Source organism: Gigantopelta aegis, chromosome 6 (genome assembly GCF_016097555.1).
Source record: "Gigantopelta aegis isolate Gae_Host chromosome 6, Gae_host_genome, whole genome shotgun sequence".
NCBI classification, from domain to species: Eukaryota; Metazoa; Mollusca; class Gastropoda; order Neomphalida; family Peltospiridae; genus Gigantopelta; species Gigantopelta aegis.
In genome coordinates, this window is record NC_054704.1 from 87,048,377 (window position 1) to 87,071,248 (window position 22,872).

Sequence of the window (22,872 nt, forward strand, 5' to 3'; positions counted from 1 at the left end):
GTTAATCATTGTATAGAAACTGAGGACATTTACTTTGAGTTTTGCAGTCAACCCTCTTTACAACAATCAATATACAGTGAAACTCCTCTAAACCAGACATTTATGGGATGAAGTAAAATGTCTGGTTTTAAGGGGTATCCAGTTTGAGAGGTTCCTAGCTGTACTAATAGTAATATTTAAAAAGGGACTGTGAAAAGCATCCAGTTCTAATGGAATTCTGGTTTACTGAGGGTTCAGTTTTGAAGGATTTTACTGTATTTCCTGTCAAAAACCAAAAATGGAAAAATATGTTTTTTCATTGAAATCTGAAATATACTCTTCAAAAAAAGAAACGCAAAAGGGTACAAATGGGTTATAACTCCGATTTTATGTTTCCTACCGGTTCATGCTTTGTGAATATAAGGTCATTGCATGTCCCAAACACATTCCCACGGTTACATTCGATAAAACGCAGCTACTGTACAATAAAGTTCCAAAATGTGAATATTCGCAAAAACGCAGCCACGTGCAAACCATGTCACCACTGCACATGCGTTGTCTGCACGTGCAACATGAACACCGACAGTATAAAAGTGCAGGGTGTTCGCTTGCCTGGCCTCTGTATCTGGCCGACAGTTGACAATCCAGGACATGCCACGTCTCAGTGAACCGCAGAGAAACAATGCCATCGGCCGACTAGACGCAGGCGAATCCAGAACGGCCGTTGCCAGGGCATTCCATGTGTCCCCAAGCACCATCTCCAGACTGTGGGACCGTTACCAGCAACATGGATCAACACGTGACCTCCCTAGATCCGGTCGACCACGGGTCACTACCCCCGGGCAGGACCGCTACATCCGGGTACGCCACCTTCGGGAACGATTGACTACTGCCACCTCCACAGCCGCAGCAATACCAAGTTTGCGCAGGATATCCGACCAGACCGTACGGAACCGCCTACGTGAGGTAGGAATTCGTGCCAGACGTCCAGTTCGAGGTGTCATCTTAACACCACAACACCGTCGACTCCGACTGCAGTGGTGCCAGATTCATCGACAATGGCCTCAACTGCGATGGAGACAGGTGTGGTTCAGTGACGAGTCCCGATTTCTGCTCCGACGTCATGATGGAAGATGTCGCGTGTATAGGCGTCGTGGTGAACGTTATGCGGCAAACTGCGTGCAGGAAGTGGACAGATTCGGCGGGGGTAGTGTCATGGTGTGGGCAGCCATCTCACACACTGGCAGAACTTACCTGGTCCACGTGCAGGGCAACCTGAATGCACAGGGCTACATTGACCAGATCCTCCGGCCACACATCGTTCCAGTTATGGCCAACGCCAACGCAGTGTTCCAACATGACAACGCCAGGCCTCACACAGCACGTCTCACAACGGCTTTCCTACAGAACAACAACATTAATGTCCTTCCTTGGCCATCGATATCACCGGATTTGAACCCAATTGAGCATCTATGGGACGAGTTGGACCGACGCCTCCGACAGCGACAACCACAGCCCCAGACCCTGCCCGAGCTGGCAGCAGCCTTGCAGGCCGAGTGGGCCACCATCCCCCGGGACGTCATCCGTACTCTGGTTGCCTCAATGGGCAGGCGGTGCCAGGCAGTTGTCAACACACGCGGAGGCCACACCCGGTATTGACTCCAGATGACCTTGACCTTGGTGGTGTGTCCTATCACTTACTCACAATGGACTAGAGTGAATTGTGAACAATCCTGCAACATTTGGTAATTATCGGACTCACAATTCAATAATTAAATCAATTCTCCAAATGTTACGACAATGTGGTTTTGCGTTTCTTCTTTTGAAGAGTATAATTCAGTAACTCCCAGAGTGGGTCAGAAAAATATGTTTTGTGGTGTTCATCTTGATAAGTATTAATAGTAATGATTATTTGAGGCAGATTGTCTTAATTAATATTGTCTGCATGTAAAATTCAATAAGGAGACAATATTTTCTTTTAACTTTGTTAATGTGCCTATATCCAAAAAAGGTTCAGGCACTGGGAAGACAATCAGATTTTGTTTTAATGAATGCTGTGACAATTTTTTAAAAGGGGGAGATCATTTGTCCAGTTATAAAACTTCGGTTGAATATACTGTCCTAATAGTTCATAATTTAAAAAAAAGACAATTCTTGCAATGAGGGTTGACTCTGTTACCTGCATTTTGATATGTTCATTTTGAATATCACATTCTGTTAGGTTTTGTGTGATCATTGAATTAATTCTACTGTTTTGCATTAGAAAGCAATTTATTATTTGTATTGCATATATATTAGTCACCAGCTGATATCCTTAAAAGTTAATATTGTGTAATGCTATATACAGTTTTCTTTGTTGATGTTGTAAATCTTTATTATTTATTTTTTGTGCCCAGCTTTTTTACATTTCCATTGCACTATCATCAAGGCAAACTAATTAAATAGAATTAGCCCATTATAATATTTATATAAGTTGAATATCAGGTTACTACATTTTGATATCGTGTCTGTTTGGCGAGGTTTAGTGGGCCTGTTATACCATTATCAGACCGAGCCAAATAAATGTGATATCACAAGGTAATATCCTGGTATCTTTTATCATATTTTTGTGTAAAAATAAACACAAAATTAGGTCTAATTAAACAAAGATCTCTGTTACTGGCAGTCGATCATTTCTGCATCTCTACTTGGCATTTGCCGGTAAGGGACATGTATTGCTTCATCCGTACTCTCAGAATGCTTCTTTATTTAAATGTTTAATTTCAAACACTGAATCATTCCGAATAAATATGGAGGAGGGAAATTTGATTCTAACTTTTCAGTTGCCAAAATTTGTGTTATTTAATTTAAACTTTTGTTAATCATAATATACAAAATTGGCATGTAATAAATACAAAACCATCTACCAGTTGTTTTTCCATGTTATTTATAGCAGATGCTTTTTGTGTACAAGAATTATACCACTTAACCACTCCACGATCTCGTTGTATAATATTCTTGCGCACTATTAACTTGTGCAATAAATAACATGAGAAAACAACTGGCATTAGTTTTGTATAAAATATATATATATTACTATTGACTTTACAATAAACCATTTGTTAACTACATCTTCTAACCTATTCTAATAGAATCTATCACTGTTGTGAGGTATAGATAAGGCAATTCCAACCCGAGCAACAAAATGTTTTTTGTGAGGGCCAAGGTTTACCGAGGACCTTACAAAAACATATTTTCCCGAGGGTTGGAATGAATTATCTATATCTCACAAAAGTGATTGATTCTTTTTCTTGCTCATTTAATTGCAGTAACAAAACATTAATTTTGCACACTACAGTTTGTTTATAGTAGAACGATTTGTAAACATTTCTCCTACAAATTCATTTAATCATGTGCAGAAAAATATAGTCCAGTGTATGTAACAACATAAAAATGTAGCAAGTTACCAATAAATATAAAGTTGAAAATATTAATTTGATTAAATATTCTTAAAACAATGATACAACATGAAATGGCAAACAGAATTTTGAAAACCATAAATTATGATGTCAATCATTGTAAAGCACGAGTTATGACGTCACGCGTATGTAGAAATCGTTCAGCACCGGGGTGCTAAACAGATTTATCTAGCACCATGCAAAAGCTGGCTAATTCAGTCCAGTGGACAAGAAATCTCCATCTTGCATCTGTCCAATTCTGTTCTCTTGCCTTGACATAACCCCCTCACCAGATTGTACCACTTGTTTATGTTTTGTTCACTATCATTGTGCATGTGTGATGTTACCAATGGTTTCGCTCGCATGGCTTCTCGTTTTCTCCAGTTGTGTTTTGTACACTTGACCTGTTTTCAGATTTAGACCGAGTATCATGCTGTTCGTCCCCTGGGGCCTCATCCGAGCGCCCTATTTTCATGTCCCAGAATTCCATTTCCTCCCCATCTCTAAACATGATTGGCGAGACGCTGCATTGGGTGGAGCGGAAGAGACATCACCGGCGGGTGTCGTCTGGAGACAAAGTCAAACTCACTCAGATCAGTTCCGATTTTAAGCACGAAATAGATCAGAAATCTAACAAAAAAGGTTTGATTCTTAAAAATAAAGCAAAGCTGATCCTTTAAGCTGATCTTTCAATGTATTCTGTACTTTCTTTTATAATATTGTAAGCATAAATAGATCAGAAATGTTAGAAACATTTGATTCTTAAAACAAAGCAAAACTGATCTTTCAATGTATTCTGTACTTTCATTTATAATAAATATTGTAAGCATGAAATAGATCAGAAATCTAACAAAGGTTTGTTTCTTAAAAATGAAGCAAAGATGAAAAAAATTATGTATTTTTGTAACTTCATTTGTTATATTTTAAGCATGAAATCTTAAAAATAAAGTAAAGCTCATCCTTTAATGCACTGTTATAATTTCATTTATATATTTTAAGCATGGAATTATAAGAAAGGTTTGATTCTTAAAAAGTAAAGCTGATCTTTCAATGTATTCTGTACTTTCATTTATAATAATTAATATTTAAGCATGAAATAGATCAGAAATGTGAGAAAGGTTTGATTCTTAAAAACAAAGCAAAGCTGATCTTTAAGTGTATCTTTTGTGATTTTATTTGTAAAGCATGTAATATAAAAGAGGTTTATTTCTTAAACATAAAGCAAAGCTGATCTTTCAATGTATTTTTGTAATTTAATTGATATATTTTCAGCATGATATATAAAAAGGTTTGATTCTTAAAAACAAAGTAAAGCTAATCTTTTAAGGTATTTTTTATTAAAAAAGAAAACACTTAGATACTGTAAGCATGAAATGGATCAGAAATCTAATAAAGATTGATTCTTAAAAACAAAGGAAGATTTTTTTTTTTTTCTTTTTTTTTTGTAATTTCATTTATATATTGTGAAATTTGAAACAGGATTGATTCTTTAAAAAATAGCAAAGCTGATGTTTTAATTTATTTCTGTAATTTCTTTTAATGTATAAGTTTAAAATGAAATGGCTGAGAAATCTTTAAAATAAAGTGAAATAATAAAAAAAAGCTAAAATTAAATATTTTTTATAATTTTTAATTAAAAGTGAATCTACTTTAAGTCTAAAATAGTTGAAAGTTTTATGCTTAAAATCAAAGTAAATCAACATTTTAGTCCTAATTCATTTTTATCATTTTAAATTATTAGTTCATACATGTGTGTTTTAAACATCAAATAGCTTAATTATAAAGTTGTTTCTTCAAAGCACATATATTTCTTAACTTATGGTTCATTTATAAAGAAATTCTTCTTCAAATACCATTAAGAACACAAGTATTTGAACTGCAGTGGGGTGTAACACAGTTATATCCCTTTCAACTGTGTTTTCAACTAACATGATCAATATGCAACATTAAAACTGAGAATCTGATGTTAAATATTGTTACTGATGTGTGCTAAAGAATATTTTAAAGTAAATATGATGGTTCTGTTGTGAGGTTGGGTTTTTGTTCAGTGTTTCAATGTATTGTTTAAATGTTTACCGACTTAATTCAAGAATAATGTAACTGTCAGAGTTTCATGATGTAATAAAACATGAATGTATTATATTGGTATTTTGAGTAAGAAAGAAACTTTAATGTTGTTTACTTTGATATATTATTGCATTCTCTTTGTATTACTCCTACATATATTTTTTAGCATTTTATTAATACATGTATATAATTATAATTATTGTAGATATAAACATTGTCTATTGTTTCGATATTTTGTCAACAAATGTATGAATATGTTGTGAATATGTTCATATTGTTTCATTATTCTGCATTATAATTAGTAACTGTATCCATTACGAGTGAATTTTACATGATTACAGTTTACATAAATATGAGGTGTCTATTTTGGTAATTTAATATACTTTATTTCTCCATTATTATATTCTATAATTAACTATAATAACTATCCACTGTATGATAAAATAAGAAAATTTTATATTTCACATTTGTAATTCGTAACTTCATGTAATAGTGATGTAACATGTACATGCCAGATCTCCACTTAGTTTTCATTATTTAACATTTTTATTGATATGTTTTGCATCCATTCATATTCTCTTGCACTGTATAATTAGTAAGTATAACTGTATACATCCAGGATATGAATGTAACAAATTGATTTCACATATCCAGACAGATTTCACATATGTTGTGGGTTTTTCAGGTGTGCAGGTTCCCGTGGAGACAGGCCCACCACCCGAGAGTGCCGCTCACCCTGCGCCGTCTAAACCGGGGCTGCGATCACGCGCCAAGCACACCGGCTCGGAGACGACGCGCGACCGCAACACATCCAGCATCCAGGGTCACTCGGCCACGTGGGAGACTCTTGTCTTGTTCGCTGTCAATCTATCGCGTCTCGATGTCGATATCAACATGAGCAACGTCATGGGCAACACTGTGTACGTATGTTTATAGACATCGATATTAACATGAGTATCGTCATTGGTAACACAGGGTACATATGTTTATAGACATCGATATTAACATGAGTATCGTCATTGGTAACACGGTGTACATATGTTTATAGACGTCAATATTAACATGAGTATCATCATTGTTAACACAGTGTACGTATGTTTATAGACGTAGATATTAATGAGTATCATCATTGGTAACACAGTGTACGTATGTTTATAGATGTCGATATTAACATGAGTATCGTCATTGGTAACACAGTGTACACATGTTACAGATGTTGATATTAACGAGTATCGTCATTGGTAACAGTGTACGCATGTTATAGATGTTGATATTAACATGAGCAACGTCATTGGTAACAGTGTACGCATGTTATAGATGTTGATATTAACTTGAACAACGTCATGGGTAACACTGTATGTATGTTTATAAACATCGATATTAACATGAGCAACATCATGGGTCACACTATGTATGTATGTTTATATCAATGTTTTTATGGTGGGATTCTATTTTGAATTTTTAGTACATGCAAGCACCTTATGATTGTAACTTTAAAATGATAAACATTGTACAGGGCCCATATTTTCGAAGCCATCTTAGTGCTACAAAATCGTAAAACCATTGTAGGTTGTGACGTCACTACAGCACACACCATAGTGACTTCATAGTTTCCGATAGTTTTACGATTTCGTAGGCTAAGATTGCTTCGAAAATATGGGTCCAGGTGTACAAGTTACATGTGTACAGTAATTCATTCATTTGTGTAATGAGAATTTGTTTATTATAAATACTTGTAGGGTTAGCAATGAAATCAAAAGAACAATTCAATGTATGTTAATAAATTTGTCTTTATTATTATGTTGTGAATATAAGATATTGAAGGTAAATTATTTTGTACATGCCTTATAACAAAAATTCATATATTGTCGTCCATTTTGATAGGTGGTTTGTCATTCTATGACCAAAACTGACCATGTAGTTAATTGAAACATCGACACATCTTCCTTTGTTTTGAGGTACATTATTTGGAATGATAATTAAGTATGCATAGTCTGAACTTGTATAATTTGGTTTATGGGTAAGAGATGTGATATTTGTGTGTTAACATTATTCCAGCTGGAACACCAAAGACATCAAGACTCAGGGTCGACTGTCCATTGACAGCAGCGGTCACAAGAACCTGAAGATCACCGCGGGGCTGGGGGGTTCTTCATTTGACTCACACGGCGGAGTTGTCGGCGGGGCAATTGATCTTCATGATCTCAGCGCATTTTGTAAGATTTTAATTTACTATGATAATATAGATTCTTAGGTTTTATTTTTCTTGCAATTTTAATCTTTTGTGATATGGTTTATATTTTTTTTTATTCTCTATTCCAAGGTTTTGTTTTACTTGCAGTTTTAATATTTTGTGATATGGTTTATATCTCTTTCATGAATGAACATGTTTTTGTTTCCGTGCAGTTCAAATCAAGTTATTACAAAATGTACTCTTGTATTTTTTTCTGTGTAGTATAAATAAAGTATGATAAATAAACATCTGTACTTGTTTGTGTGTAGTTCAAGCCAAGTTATAATAAAATAATACGAGCCTCGGTTGTGTAGTGGTTATGCCATCGGACTTGAGACTAGTAGGTACTGGGTTCATGTCCCAACTGAGGCAGTGGGAGATTTTTCATGCAAGTACTGGCTCCAACCTGGGGTGAGTGCACCGAGTTTCACCCACTGTGATTATGGGTGTGTCTCCCAAGTGTATGACCCCAGTATGATTACCCAGCATGCACTGCAGGTTCCATGTACCCTGGGCTCGGGTAATACCGAGATAGCTCAGCTGACAGCAAGTGTGGAGCACGGGCCTGTCAAGTAGTCCCATACCAAAATGGAAATACTGCGGCTTCACCATTCATCTCGTCATCATCCATGTTTGTAATGTCCAAAAACAAAAAATGTCTTTGTCTCTGTGTTCACCACAACTGGTATATCAAAGGCTGTGGTATGTGCTATCCTGTCTCTGGGATGGTGCATATAAAAGATCTCTTGCTACTAATACAAAAATGTAGCAGGTTTCCTCCACAAGACTATGTAAAAATTACCAAATGTTTGACATCCAATAGCCGATGATTAATAAATCGATGTGCTCTAGTGGTGTTGTTAAACGAAAAACAAACTTTTTTTTGTCTTTGTTAAATGTTTGTGGTGTTTGTTATAAAAAGATTTTTATTATAAAATGAACATCTCTATTTTTTTGTGTGTAGTCCACGTGAGTGAGGACCCGGCACTGGGTCATGACCCTGACCACCACGCGGGGCTGACACTGCACACGTTTGAGGGCCGCATCGACTACATGGGCAGCAGCGTGTTGATGACACGACTCAGCTCCCTCGACGGCCGTCTGCAGGATGAGTGGCATGTTGAGAGACACGTGGAGGAAGATGCACCCGTCGCTACAAAGAGGTGAAATTCAGGCAGACGGGTCTAGGGAGGGGGGGTGCAGCTTTAAATATTGAGGACTATGGGCATAAATGGTCACTTAGCCAATCTCTACAAAGAGGTGAAAGTCAGGCGGGCGGGCGGGTCGGAGGGTAGATCCAGGGAGTTTCTAGGGAGGGGGTGCATCTTTAAATATGAGGACTATGGGCATAAATGGTCACTTGGCCAGTCTCTACAAAGAGGTGAAACTTTTAAGACAGGTCAGAGGGCAGATCCAGGGGGTTCTAGGGAGGGTTTGCAAATTAAACACGAAGGCCTAAATGGTCACTTGGCCAGTTGTTACAAAGAGATCAGAGGGCAGACAGGGGTTTTCTAGGGAGAGATGCAAATTAAACAATAGGACCATGGGCCTAAAGGGTACTTAGCTATTTGCTACAAAGAGGTGGAACTCTCACGGGGTGAGGAGTCGGAGGGCAGTCAGGGGTTTTCTAGGGAGAGGTGCAAATTAAACACAAGGACCATGGGCCTAAATGGTCACTTCGCCCGTCGCTACAAAGAGGTGAAACGCAAAGGCAGGTCGGAGTGCAGATACAGGGGTTTTCTAGGAGGGGGTGCATCTTTTAAACAGGAGAGCTATAATATTTCAGAGTATAGTAGCATGCATTATATGTAGGGAATCTTCCCCAGAAATACCTATTCTTGCTGAAATAAACAATTCATTAAAGACAGCTTTGTGTGGTGCTTTAAAATTCAGAGGGGATGTACACCTCCCCTTGTTCCACACCTATCATTTAAGGACTTGTAGAGTTCTTTTCTATCCAAGGAACATTTTGTCCAGTATGATGTTGCAATTCGCTACGCAAGTTTCAAAGAATACTACACAATTTTAAAACATTAAATAGTAGTTTCTAATCAATTTTCAATTGACTATAAATATCACTAATCAAGATTTTAAAAACAAAATGTTCCCTGCTATCTTCCACAACTGTTATATTGAATGATTTATACCATTTATTATCAAGAATAGTGAACTTTCTTCTTGTTAAAAGCCTTAGCCCTGTAACATTTTCAGAATATTGTACATTGCGAATCATTAGTATAAATCATACACGTAAAATGGTTTTCAGTTTGAAATATTAAAATCATTTCAGAATACTGTGCATTACGATTAATTACTATGATAAAATACTGTAACAAAAAAGTGTCTTAGTTTATAATATATCCACACTGTAGGTCGGCCTACCTGTTTGTGAATGGCAACATGACGTGGGATCAGCTTCACCTGATGATATCGCGATCGACAACCCCGGACCTCATCAAACTGGTCTCCAAACTCGAAGAGTTCTTCACACAGCAGCTGGCAAGCAGTCGGCGAGCATTCTCGTCTTTCGGACAAATTCCTGGAGCCAGGCAGAGAATACAGTCACCCGTGTCGTCCAAGATGTCTGATGAATGTGGGTTTTCATTTCGGACTAAATATTAAATATTTCTCTTCTTCTTTTTTTAACTTTTGTTATTTTTTTATTTTTATTAAATACTTCTTTTTTCACTTAAATAAGAATTGTTTCTAAATTTTGGTGTCATCCAATAAGTCCTGTTTCATATTAAATATATTTTGTTGTTGTTGAACTTTTATCTATTAATTTGTTTTATTAAATACTTCTTTTTTTATTTAAATAAGAATTGTTTCTAATTTTTTGTGAATTTTCTCTTATGTGTAACAGCCGCAAATTGTATAAAATCATGTATTATACCGAAGTGATTTTATACTAAATTTGCGACTGTATAAAATTATGTAATGTAACGAAGTGATTTTATACTAAATAAAAAAAATATAAATTTACAACAATTCTTATAATTACAAACATTTCAACTTATTTAGTGAAAATACATGACGTTCAAATTTAAACGTAATGACATCATTTTTGAAGTTTATCGAAGGATAACATTTACTGGGGTTTTTTAATCAAATAAAATGTTTCCTGTTTGATAATTTTTCCAGTAATCTCGGAACTCCGTCACCACCGCCACTGGCAGCCTGCTCTCGAACACCTGGTTGGCTGTAAGTTCCGCATGCTGTCTCAGATCCTGCCCAACGAGGGAATGATTCTCGGCGGCTCAGTCTCTCTACAGGGCAAGAATCTGTCCCTCGCCTCATTCCATGGCATCAATTTCCGGTCCAAGTCATGGGCCATCTTCAACATCAAGGAACCCGACATCTACTTCTCAACAGAGGCTCAGAAAACGTCTGACGGAGGTACGCTTGAAGTAGACTACTTCTGTCTGATCTGGATTATACAATTTGTTTTTTAAAATAGACCTGGAAAGTACATTTTTAATCTGGCTTAAGGTTGAATATTTCATCTTAATTTAATTTAAAGATTTTGTTTATAATAGATTTGGAAAGTAAATATTTTAATGTCTTGGGCTTAAAGTAGAATATTTAATTGGTTAAAGACTTGTTTTAAAATAGATTAGGAAAGTCGAGTTTTCAAATAACATTCACTTAAAGTTTATATGTGTTTTAAAAGTAGACTTTGAAGTCAATTTTTTTTACATGATCTAAGTTTAAAGTTAGATAGTAGATGATTTGTTTCCATAATAAAACACGGACTGTAGATGATTTAATTACATAAGAAACTACAGATTGTAGACGAGTTGTTTACCTATGAAAATAGACTGTAGATGACTTGTTTACCCAGGAACACACATTGTGGAGGACCTCACCTTCATCCTGGGTAACACGGCCACCAACACAAAGGAGTCTGGCAAGAATGACATGGCCACCATTTGCAAGGTTTCACGCAGCCACTACGTGCCACAACAGTTCACCAGCGTTCAGGAATGGTTTAGTTACGCTTTTGCTGACACAGAAGGTAATTTGAATTTATTTTTTTTAATCTTAAAAAAAATTTCTATCCATGTTAACAGCCTGAGTAGTGTAGTGGTTACGCCATCTGCTTTAAGGCTGGTAGGTACTGGGTTCGTTTCCCAGTACCAGTTTAGTTCTAAAGTGAATATTAGCAGCTTAATGGGAGAGGTGTAAGACCACTACACTGATTTCTCTCATGTTAACCCACAAATTTAACTGTAATATCATTTTTATCCTGCCTTTACAATGCGAAAAGGCAACACATGAGTATTACTTTTCCAATGGTAGCAGAGCCGATGGAGTCAATTTTTGCATTAAAGTTTTGTGTTAAAGTTTTGCATTTAGATCAGTTTCTCACAAGCCTCAGGTCATTGAAACCTACATTGTATGGATGTTCATCACAGTGCATTGAAAAGGTTTTTGGTAGACAGAACATTTAATTGCACAGAATTCTTGTTTATTTAAATTATAATTACTTTGTAATGTATTACCAAGTAACGGAGATCCTTACCCAGATTGCGTAAATTGGATCAGATAAACAAGTTACCTTTTTTGCTGGGTATTCTTTGTTTTGATGAAGTAGTGCACCAAAATTGTTATTCTCGCCATTTTCACTGGCTTTTGTTTTTCTTTTTCTGTATTGTAGAAGTGAAGCTGTTTCCCACGACAACTCCCGGCTGTGAAAGTCTGCAGGAACACAGGAAATCAGTGATCCGAAAATCTCAGGTGTATAACCACGAGATCGAAACAATATTTGCTCTACCATCTCTGTATGTGAATCTGAAGACTTTCCACTACCAGGGTGAACATGAACCAGGGCCAGATGGTAAATCTGTGACACTATTACTAGTTTCATTCCCTTACTGCTTATAGCTGTTTATGATATGTCATATGTCCTTGATTAATTGGGTTTTCTGTTACTAATAAAATACAGCTCATTTAGCAAGTTATGTTTTGAGAAATAAAATCTCCACAGTTTTCCATTATTCAAGATTTTAGCATTTAGCAACTGTTCTTGTCGTTGATCTTTGATGAATAGGAATCACAAGAGACTCTAATTTTGAGGACCATTTTAACGACATTTCTTGTCCTAGTCTTGCATTAATTATTGAGTTTGTATTGAGCTTAAACTATGCATTTTTAATCATTAAAAATGACCACAGAAAGCATTATCATTTTGCTTTTGTTTCTTTTCTGTTTTGTTTTTCTTTTTTTCTTTTTTTAAATAAATTTATTGTCCCCAGTTCATTTGGCAATCCCAAGGTTTGGGTGCCTGTGTTTGTTGTCTTATAAAGTAATAAGAATGAATTTGGGCAAGTTTACTTATGACTAGATAGATTAGATTAAATAGACTGCTAAATGTTTTTGGTTTTTTAAATTTAGACCCTAAACCTGTTGTGCAGAGCAGCTTTGTGACGGAGTTTCATGATCACATCTTCGTTGCCATGGATGCTGAAGCTGTCCTGTTTCTGCATGACCTTGTGTCATCATATCTGAAGGAAAAAGACAGAGGTGAGAAATTTGTCAGAAAATTATTATCTTGTTTGTGTTCAAGTCATAACTAAAGAAATATCAGCTGTCTGTTACTAAGGTCTATTTCACAATTGGTCATCTGAGGTCAGGAGGCTTTTTTGTTTTTGGTATACTCGCTACTCAAGAGTGTTATACTTACCGTTTTTTAACACCCTATAACTGATGTGTATTTTTATGCTGGGGTGTCATTAAACATGCATTCATTCACTACTCACAAAACATGTTTTTATTTAAACCAAGTATGCATGGAGAAAACAAATCACAGCAGGTCCATCATGCATGAATTAATAAATACAGTACATCCCACATGTCAGCCATGGAATAATTCCAGAAAATCCTTATTACATTTATCATAGATGTTGGAAGAAGGGGTAGGGCCAGTGTTTGGAAGGCGAGTTCCAGCTGCTGGCATCTCTTGACGAATATGTATATTTTTAACATTTGTTTACAGTGTTGTTTGGTTGGAAATTACATACCTAGCTTATCATGGGTATTCTCTGTGTTAGGTGAACGGACGTCACAGAGGTCTGTGGTAAAGTCTCCGGACTCTGACAAAAAGAAACTCACAGATCCGACTGCAGCTTTGAAACAGGACTGGAGAGAATTCCAGTGCAAGACATGGCAGCTAGAACCAACTGTCAGGTAAGACAGGCAGGTCTGGGGGAGAGTGAGTAACAGAGAGAAAGAGAAAGAGCATGAGGGACATGTTTCTAGTGTGTTTGATGTTTCTAGTGTGTTTGTATCTATATTTCTTTTAGCTTTTATTATAAAACTTTAAAAATATGGTTTCCTCTGAAACCACCTTATAATTAAAAGTTAATAAGAAATAGTTTACCTTTAATCACTTTGAAACGGGGAATAAACAAACAAATTGGTGGGTGTGCAAGCTAAGATATAAAATAGAGACGGCTGGCTTGGAAGATAAAAATAATATTGACCAATAGAAAAACAGTAACCATGATTAATGCTTGTGTATAAAAAGTATTAGGTGTTAAAACAGGCTTTTAGTAAATGAATGGCACTATATAGCAATTACCTTCCTGTAGTATTCCGATAAATTATTTTCTTCATGTTAAAAACATTTAATAACCGGGTAGCTTATGATAGGCTACATTTCTATAGACATTACCTGTCCTCAAACAAGTGCACCTCCCCCCCACGCAAGTGGTCTGGTCCGAACATCCCAACAGCCAATGGGATGGCCTAAATTCTTCTACTGCATACTGCTCTCTAGTTCCGGTCACATGACTGTAACTTCCTTCTTTTTCTCTTCGCTAAAGGGTCTGGACGTCCTTTTGCTTGGCTCTGTTTGGAGTCAACTTTTATAAGACCTTTGGTTTTGTATTAGTGTTTGGGTGAAATGTTTTTCACCTTCGTTTTCATTAGCTTTCGTATGTTCTTTTCGCGTATTTCACTTGACTTCCAAGCGTTTAATTACATGAAATGTTGTTTATATTGCCGGTTGTCGTGTCGGACGCCATTTGCAAAATGGCGTCTGTGTTGACTGGCTTTGTGTTTGGGTGAAATGTTTTTCACCTTAATTTTCGTTAGCTTTCGTTAGCTTTCATATGTCTTTCGCGTATTTCGCTTGACTTGCCAAGTGTTAATTACATGAAATGTTGTTATATCGCCGGTTGTCGTGTCGGACGCCATTTGCAAAATGGCGTCTTTATTTACCGGCTTTGTATTTGTGTTATGGTTGGTTTTTCTTTCTTTTCACAGATTGAAAAATTACTATTATCATATCTGATAATGTTCAGGCGACTAGTTCGAGCGTGTTACGCTGCAAGAAGTTAGCCGGCGGCGACCCAGGTTGTCGTGTTCGTGTGGCCTCACTTCTAGATGCGACCTTTGTGCGGGCTTGTCTGATGTCGAGTTCGCGGCTTACCTGAAGGTGGTGTCAGCGAGGACCAAGAAGGTGGAATCTTCGAGGACCAAGAAGGTGGAATCTTCGCCTTCGATTGCTGACTCCGTGGCGGAAGAGTTACGTTCAATTCTACCGACCATGCTGGAAGAAACAATGGCGTCAATGGCGACCTTACCTAAATCGGCGAGTTCGGGGTCAGGTCCGGTTCCAGTCCCCTCTTCAGGGGGTGCGGCTTCTTCAGCTCCACCGTTACTTAAGACTTCGGATGACAGGCCTGCGGTCTCTACGCAGCCCTCTAAGAAGCCGGCTCATTCAGATAGACGCTCCACGGATTCCAAGGCTCACCGATCTTCGGCGGGGAAGTCCCCTTCGGCGCATCGGAGCCGGGACCGTAGCCGTTCCACATGACCTGTATGGCTCCCTACGGGTTCCACAGATCGTCAGCGCCAACCTTCAGTTGATGTGGCTTCCAAGGCCTCCGAGGGCTAGACGGGACCATCCACGGTCCGGTTTAACGACGTCCAACGACGATGTGGTCATCCGTTCCTTGGTATCCACACGGGACCGCCCACGGTCCGGTTCTCCGGTATCTCCATCGGGCCATGACCAGAGCGACTGGCCTGTTCACGGGTGCTACGTGACTTTCTGATGATGTATCGGTTCATGCGGTGCTGGAAGATCTGGATGCGGCGGACCACTTGTCACTGAGGGATTGTCTGGCTGTCATATCTGATATGCTACCGCCGCTGGCCCATCCACCGGTTTCAGCCAAGAAGGGTCCGGGTTCGATGATCGCCACGGAGGTTCCACCGGCAGATATCGGCATTCGATCGTTGGCTGCCACAGGCCCCCGTCGGTTTACACGGCTACCAGTAACTGGCCCGTGCGTATCGTTGTTCCAGCAAGCAGACGGAGCCCTGTAACGAATTGGAAAATTGCGTCATCGGCTCACCGTTCGGTACCGTCGTCCCGTGATCGATCGAAGTGGTGCAGTGTCCAGGGTTCCACCGGCTCCTGCCGGTCCGTGTACATCGTACCGTCCACACCAGTCGGCAGCTGATTCGGCGTTCAGGGTTACACCGGCTCCTGACGGGACCGTCCACGGTCCGTGTTTCCGATGCAGCCAGTACATTGGATCGAAGTGCCTGTGCCAGGTTACTGACCGATTTTCCAGATGATGCGTCGGCACCTTCCGTTATAGAAGATCCGGACGCAGTGACCCACATGGCTGTGACTGTTTGTCTCGCTGCGGTGTATATGCTTTCGTCACTTCACAGTCCACTCGCACCATTCTAGAAGGTTTCCGTTTGAGGACTGATCCGATGTCGGTTTACTTGAGTAGACTTCGTTTGTGCCGTTCCCCATTCGTCACAACGAACGTATCCCGTCTTCAACCTATCCTTCAACGGTGTGACGCCGGCCTTGGATGACGCTGTTTCCGGCGGGACCAGACGTCTTCCTAGAACTTACAGATTGGCACGTCCTGTCGATGGCTTCAGTTCAGCGTACATGTTGTACATGGCGACCATAACTCCTCATGTGCAGGATGCCAGAGGATATGCCTTGTTCTAGCCGTCGACTTTGATGTTGGTCTACCTTATATCTTCCGTGACGTCGATGTGCACTACGATTGCACACTATCGTCAACCGACTTGCCTGAAGCGATCCATTCTTGACTTTCAGCACAAGCCGGTAATCTTGGCAGACCTGTGGTCTACATACGGCTCTTTGCCGTGAAGGGGTTCGACGTTACAAGCGTTCCGGGTTGGTGACGAAGAAAGTCTACTGGTCCGGTCACTTGTGTTGAGATCCCGTGCACCGATATTCTCTTGTTCGAGGAAGGTTCAGCGACATTCGGCAGATCGTTCTCTATATCCGGTGGCGATGCAAGACAGTCGCTACTTCCGCTGGTTCCGGAAGTTATCCAGTTGCCATCACGTGGTACGGGGGTTTTACCGTCACCGTTTTCCTATGGTTCATTGCGGCTTATCAACTCACTGACGTTTACTGTTGTTACCGCCAGAGTTCGTGACCGATGCTGTCTAGATGGTCTCTGCTGCTGTTTCGCACCGGGTGGTGTGACGGCCGTGGATTTTAGCCGGTTGCTGTTTTGCGTTGCTTCACTTCCAGGTATATCGGGCATGTAGCGTAGCGAGTTGCTACGCTGTCTTGGCTCTTGCCTGTATCACGGGGTCGCTGTTTCCGATGTCTTGATTCCTGAATCACTCTATTACTGTTTCATGAAGTATCATTGCAAGAGTAATTTTGACGTCGGCGCAACATTTTATGCTTAGAGGTCGCGGTATCTAGTTTGTTTCTGAATCCATGCATTCAGTACAATAACGCAGATTTGCTGATCCGGTTACCAGTCGCCTTGCAGTCCAGTCCCTGTTGGTGGCTGTGGTTTCCAGATGAAGCCGATCTACACATCAACCTGTTGGAGATGTTGTCAGTTACGTCATCTTTCATTGGCGAGAGATGCTGTCAGGCGCCTCTCTCATGGTAGCCACAGACAGTACTACCGCGGTGGCTTATATCAACCGTCAGGGCGGAACCCACTCCAGCAGTCTGCTGCAGTTGACTTATCGTCTCTACAAGCTGGTTGACGAGATTCCGTTGCAACTTCGGGCTCGCCATATTCCAGGGGTTTCCAATGTACTAGTCGACACACTGTCTCGGCCGTCGTCTCCACAGCCGACGGAATGGATGCTCCATCCCGAAGCGTTTCGATGGGTGTGCGACAGACTTTGGACACCAAACATCGATCTCTTCGCCACACGATTCAACCATCAGCTGAGGGTTTACGTGTCTCCGGTGCTGGATCCCGAAGCTCTGGATCTCGACGCCTTGGCCATCAGCTGGGAACAGATGGACGCGTACGCTTTTCCTCCACGAATCCTCCTTCCAAGGGTGCTTCAGAGGTTTCAGCTGTACCATTGTCGCCTGTTACTCATTGCTCCAATGTGGCCATCCAGGATGTGGTATCCAGATCTAATACGTCTTGCCGATCCACATCCTTTACCGCTGCCAGACTGGGATCATCTGTTGCTGCATCCCACGTCAAGACTATACCATCCACGTCCGCAGTTGTTCCAACTGCACGCGTGGACTTTATCGCCAAGAGTTTGAGAAAGAAAGGTTTTTCTTCACAGTCTACGGCGGCCATTTTGAAAGCGCACAGATCATCTACTACTGTGGCTTACAACGTCAGATGGCTTTGCTTTCACCGAGGGTGTGTCCGGCAAAACCTCAAACCTCAGACGATCCAGATACTTCGTCTTGCTGGGTTTTTTGGCTGTATCTGCGGACCACTTTACGATTAAAGGGGTCTACCATCGCTGGGTACGTTTCGGTCATCGCTACTGTTCGTGATGTCGCTACTGGAACGAAGTTATCGGGTATTCCTGAGATCCATAAGATGATCAAAGGGTTTCGCCTTGATGATCAAGTACACCGGTTTCGGCCACCAAGATGGGACCTGAATCTGGTGTTACGAGCGTTATCGACCGCACCTTATGAGACGATCGAATCCTCTTCCCTGCAAGACTTGATGCGGAAGACGGTGTTTTTACTCGGTTTTGCCACGGCTGCCCGTGTCTCAGAACTCCATGCTCTTGATGTAGACTTGGTACGTTTTCACCAAGATCGGCGTGCAGTCAACTTGGGGTTACTCATGAACTTTGTTGCAAAGAATCAGTTACCAGACCAAGCGCCTCGTTCGTATGTTGTGCAGGCCCTCTCCTCTATCGTTGGTCCGGCGGACGTTGAGGACTTGGCGTTGTGCCCTGTCAGAGCCCTGCACCAGTACATCGAGAGGACCAGATCTTTTCGACAACATCGCAAAAGACTTTTCCTTTCCTGTAACCAGAGTCGGTTGAGGGATCTTACCAAGAACACGGTGGCCACCTGGATCCGGTCTTCTATCCTGACCGCCTATCAGAAGGAGGGTTTACCTGCTCCGTCTGCTTCTAATCCGCATGAACTCCGTGCCTTGGCTGCCACGATGTCCCTGCACTGCAACACACCCATTCAGCACATTATCACTGGTTGGTTCTGGGCTACGGACTCCATCTTCGCCAACTATTATCTGAGGGATGTCTCCACAGAAGACGTTGAGGGGTTCCATCATCTGGGTCCGGTTGTTGCTGCACAGACTCTGTTGAATACAAGCCGTCCTCGTCGCCGTTGATGTCTGTCTGATTCTGGGCTGCATACCGAGATGTCCATCGAATCGACAGATGAGGATTGCTTAGACTTTTGTTCTTTTGCACAGTTCACGTACTGGTGCCGGAACTTTTGTCTCGATAACCTTTACCCTGCACTGCATGTGGTTATTGGTTGTCGTTATTGAACTAACAGATCTTTGGTGTACTAGACAGAAAACACTCGGGGGTCTTGTTTTGTTCAATGTTCTGACGGATGCACCTCATTAGGTTGTCGCTTGTTATTGAAAAACTATAACACTTCAATACGTGAGGGTTACCTAACACCTGCATCCCTGGTGGCTACGTCTTCCCACCCTGTCAGAACCAGCATGAGATGTGGCTTCCGCCTCCTGGTCCATGTGTTCTAGGAGCCGTACCTGCCACTGCTGACGGATGCCACCATTCTGGTTGTTGTTACTAACATCACCTGCATTGGTCTGTGACGGGCATCCCTAGGATGAGGGCTTACCAAGGTTGGCCTTATTCTTCCACTAGTCAGCCTCTTTCCGGTTGGGGAGTTATCACAAGCATCTACGGATCTCGGCACCCACCACCATCTGTTGAATGCTGCACTTGTTTGAGGACAGGTAATGTCTATAGAAATGGAGAAAACTTGAGTGTTTTCTCTTTTATAGATACATTACCTGTCCTCAAGATTCATCCCGCCCGGGCCTCCCCGCTTCCTGTTCTCCGTGCGATGCGCTCAGGGAAAAAGAAGGAAGTTACAGTCATGTGACCGGAACTAGAGAGCAGTATGCAGTAGAAGAATTTAGGCCATCCCATTGGCTGTTGGGATGTTCGGACCAGACCACTTGCGTGGGGGGGAGGTGCACTTGTTTGAGGACAGGTAATGTATCTATAAAAGAGAAAACACTCAAGTTTTCTCCAGTTTTATATAATCGTAATTTGATTTTGGAGGTGGGTGTTCAAGAATTAATCTGACCCTGTGGGTGTGATAGTGTGTATAACTGTGCTATCTGTTGTTGCAGGTTACTTCACTGGGCCAGCACACAGATTGACCCTGTGTGGTAGTGTGTATAACTGTACTATCTGTTGTTGCAGGTTACTTCACTGGGCCAGCACACAGATTGACCCTGTGTGGTAGTGTGTATAACTGTGCTATCTGTTGTTGCAGGTTACTTCACTGGGCCAGCACACAGATTGACCCCGTGTGGTAGTGTGTATAACTGCTATCTGTTGTTGCAGGTTACTTCACTGGGCCAGCACACAGATTGACCCTGTGTGGTAGTGTGTATAACTGTGCTATCTGTTGTTGCAGGTTACTTCACTGGGCCAGCACACAGATTGACCCTGTGGGAGTGGACTACGTTCTCCAGAAGCTCGGCTTCGCCCATGCTCGAGTCACCATCCCCAAGTGGATGCAACGCGGCTGCATGGACCCACTCGACAAGATTTTGTCCGTTCTTGTTGACAGACTTATTGTCGCACTCCGTGACCAACAGGAGCGGGAAGATGATCAGGATCCTTCAGTGAATAATTCCACCCTCCCGAAATAAGTGGTCTGGTCTGTAATGTCCAGTGAATAGTTCCACCCTCCTGTAATAAGTGGTCTGGTCTATAATGTGCAGTGAATAATTCCACCCTCCTGTAATAAGTGGTCTGGTCTGTAATGTGCAGTATATAATTCCACTCTCCTGTAATAAGTGGTCTGGTCTGTAATGTCCAGTGAATAGTTCCACCCTCCTGTAATAAGTGGTCTGGTCTGTAATGTCCAGTGAATAGTTCCACCCTCCTGTAATAAGTGGTCTGGTCTATAATGTGCAGTGAATAGTTCCACCCTCCTGTAATAAGTGGTCTGGTCTGTAATGTCCAGTGAATAGTTCCACCCTCCTGTAATAAGTGGTCTGGTCTGTAATGTCCAGTGAATAGTTCCACCCTCCTGTAATAAGTGGTCTGGTCTATAATGTGCAGTGAATAGTTCCACCCTCCTGTAATAAGTGGTCTGGTCTGTAATGTCCAGTGAATAGTTCCACCCTCCTGTAATAAGTGGTCTGGTCTATAATGTGCAGTGAATAGTTCCACCCTCCTGTAATAAGTGGTCTGGTCTATAATGTGCAGTGAATAATTCCACCCTCCTGTAATAAGTGGTCTGGTCTGTAATGTCCAGTGAATAGTTCCACCCTCCTGTAATAAGTGGTCTGGTCTGTAATGTGCAGTGAATAGTTCCACCCTCCTGTAATAAGTGGTCTGGTCTATAATGTGCAGTGAATAATTCCACCCTCCTGTAATAAGTGGTCTGGTCTGTAATGTCCAGTGAATAGTTCCACCCTCCTGTAATAAGTGGTCTGGTCTATAATGTGCAGTGAATAATTCCACCCTCCTGTAATAAGTGGTCTGGTCTGTAATGTGCAGTGAATAATTCCACTCTCCTGTAATAAGTGGTCTGGTCCACAACTTGCAGTGAATAATTGCGTTCTCCTGTAATAAGTGGACTGGTCTGTAATATGCAATGAATAGTGCTACTTTCTTGTAATATGTGACTTAATCCACAACATTCAGTGAATAGTGATATTGTCTGATAATAAGTAAGTGTTATTATACACAACATTCAGTGAATAACAACATTGTCTTACAATAAATAACAGTGTTATTATCCACAACTTTCATAATTAGTAACAGTGATGTGATCAAGGATTGTTAGTGATGAGATATTGTTTTACAATGAGTAACAGTAATCTTTCAGTTAATAGTGTTGCTCTCTTGTAATATGGGACATGATCCACAACTTTGAGATAATAAAGATATTGTTTTATAATAAGTAACAGTGTTAGGATCCACAACTTTCAGATAATAGTGACATTGTTTTATAAGTGATCTTTAAGTTAATAATATTGCTCTTTTGTATATGTAATGTGATCCTCAACCTTCAGTCAATAGTGATAATGTTATTTTTAAAATTTAATTATTAATAGAGATGTGATCAGGACCCCTCAATTATTGTTGTCTTTGTTATCACAAACTTTCAGTGATTAGTCATAAGGTCTTAGAAATGTTAACAGTGGTGTGATGAAGAACATTCAGTAACTATATAATTATAATAGTAATAATAGTGGTGTTATCACAAACTTTCATTGAATAGTGGTTTTCATTCATTTCATTTCAACTTATTTTCATGCTTATATCCAATTAAGGTTCAAGCACACTGCTGGGCACACCTCTCAGCTATCTGGACTGTCTGTCCAGCACAGTGGGTTAGTTGTTTGTTGTTGGTGGTTGGTGAGAGAGAGAAAGAGGGTGTAGTGGTCTTACGCGTACTCACTGAGTCGTTAAAACCTGCTCTGGGTGGGAGCCGGTATTGGGCTGTGAACCCAGTACCTACCAGCCTTATGCCCAATGGCTTAACCACGACACCACTGAGGCTGGTCGTAACTATTGTAGTAATAACAATGGTGTTATCACAAACTTTCATTGAATAGTGGTATTGTTTCTTACTAAACAGTGACGTGATCAGAACTTTTAATTGATTGGAGTGCTCATTGTTATCACAAACTTTCAGTGAATTGTTATATTGTTTCATAA

General features: G+C 40.4%; 1 protein-coding gene across 3 annotated transcripts in view; it reads left to right on the plus strand.

Moving 5' to 3' along the window:
* The window catches only part of LOC121374145 (transmembrane protein KIAA1109-like), an 89,731-nt gene extending 68,878 nt beyond the window's left edge, over nt 1-20,853 (plus strand). Inside the window, exons 55-65 of one of the 3 annotated variants that reach the window (XM_041501108.1) lie at nt 3,831-4,058; nt 6,169-6,403; nt 7,542-7,699; nt 8,681-8,879; nt 10,089-10,309; nt 10,858-11,112; nt 11,558-11,731; nt 12,374-12,553; nt 13,111-13,239; nt 13,767-13,902; nt 20,612-20,853. In XM_041501108.1, coding sequence (XP_041357042.1) covers nt 3,831-4,058; nt 6,169-6,403; nt 7,542-7,699; nt 8,681-8,879; nt 10,089-10,309; nt 10,858-11,112; nt 11,558-11,731; nt 12,374-12,553; nt 13,111-13,239; nt 13,767-13,902; nt 20,612-20,849 — 2,153 coding nt within the window. In that variant the 3' untranslated portion in view covers nt 20,850-20,853. The other 2 variants (XM_041501109.1, XM_041501110.1) reach the window with 2 other exon arrangements.
* Nucleotides 20,854-22,872: the final 2,019 nt, after the last annotated feature.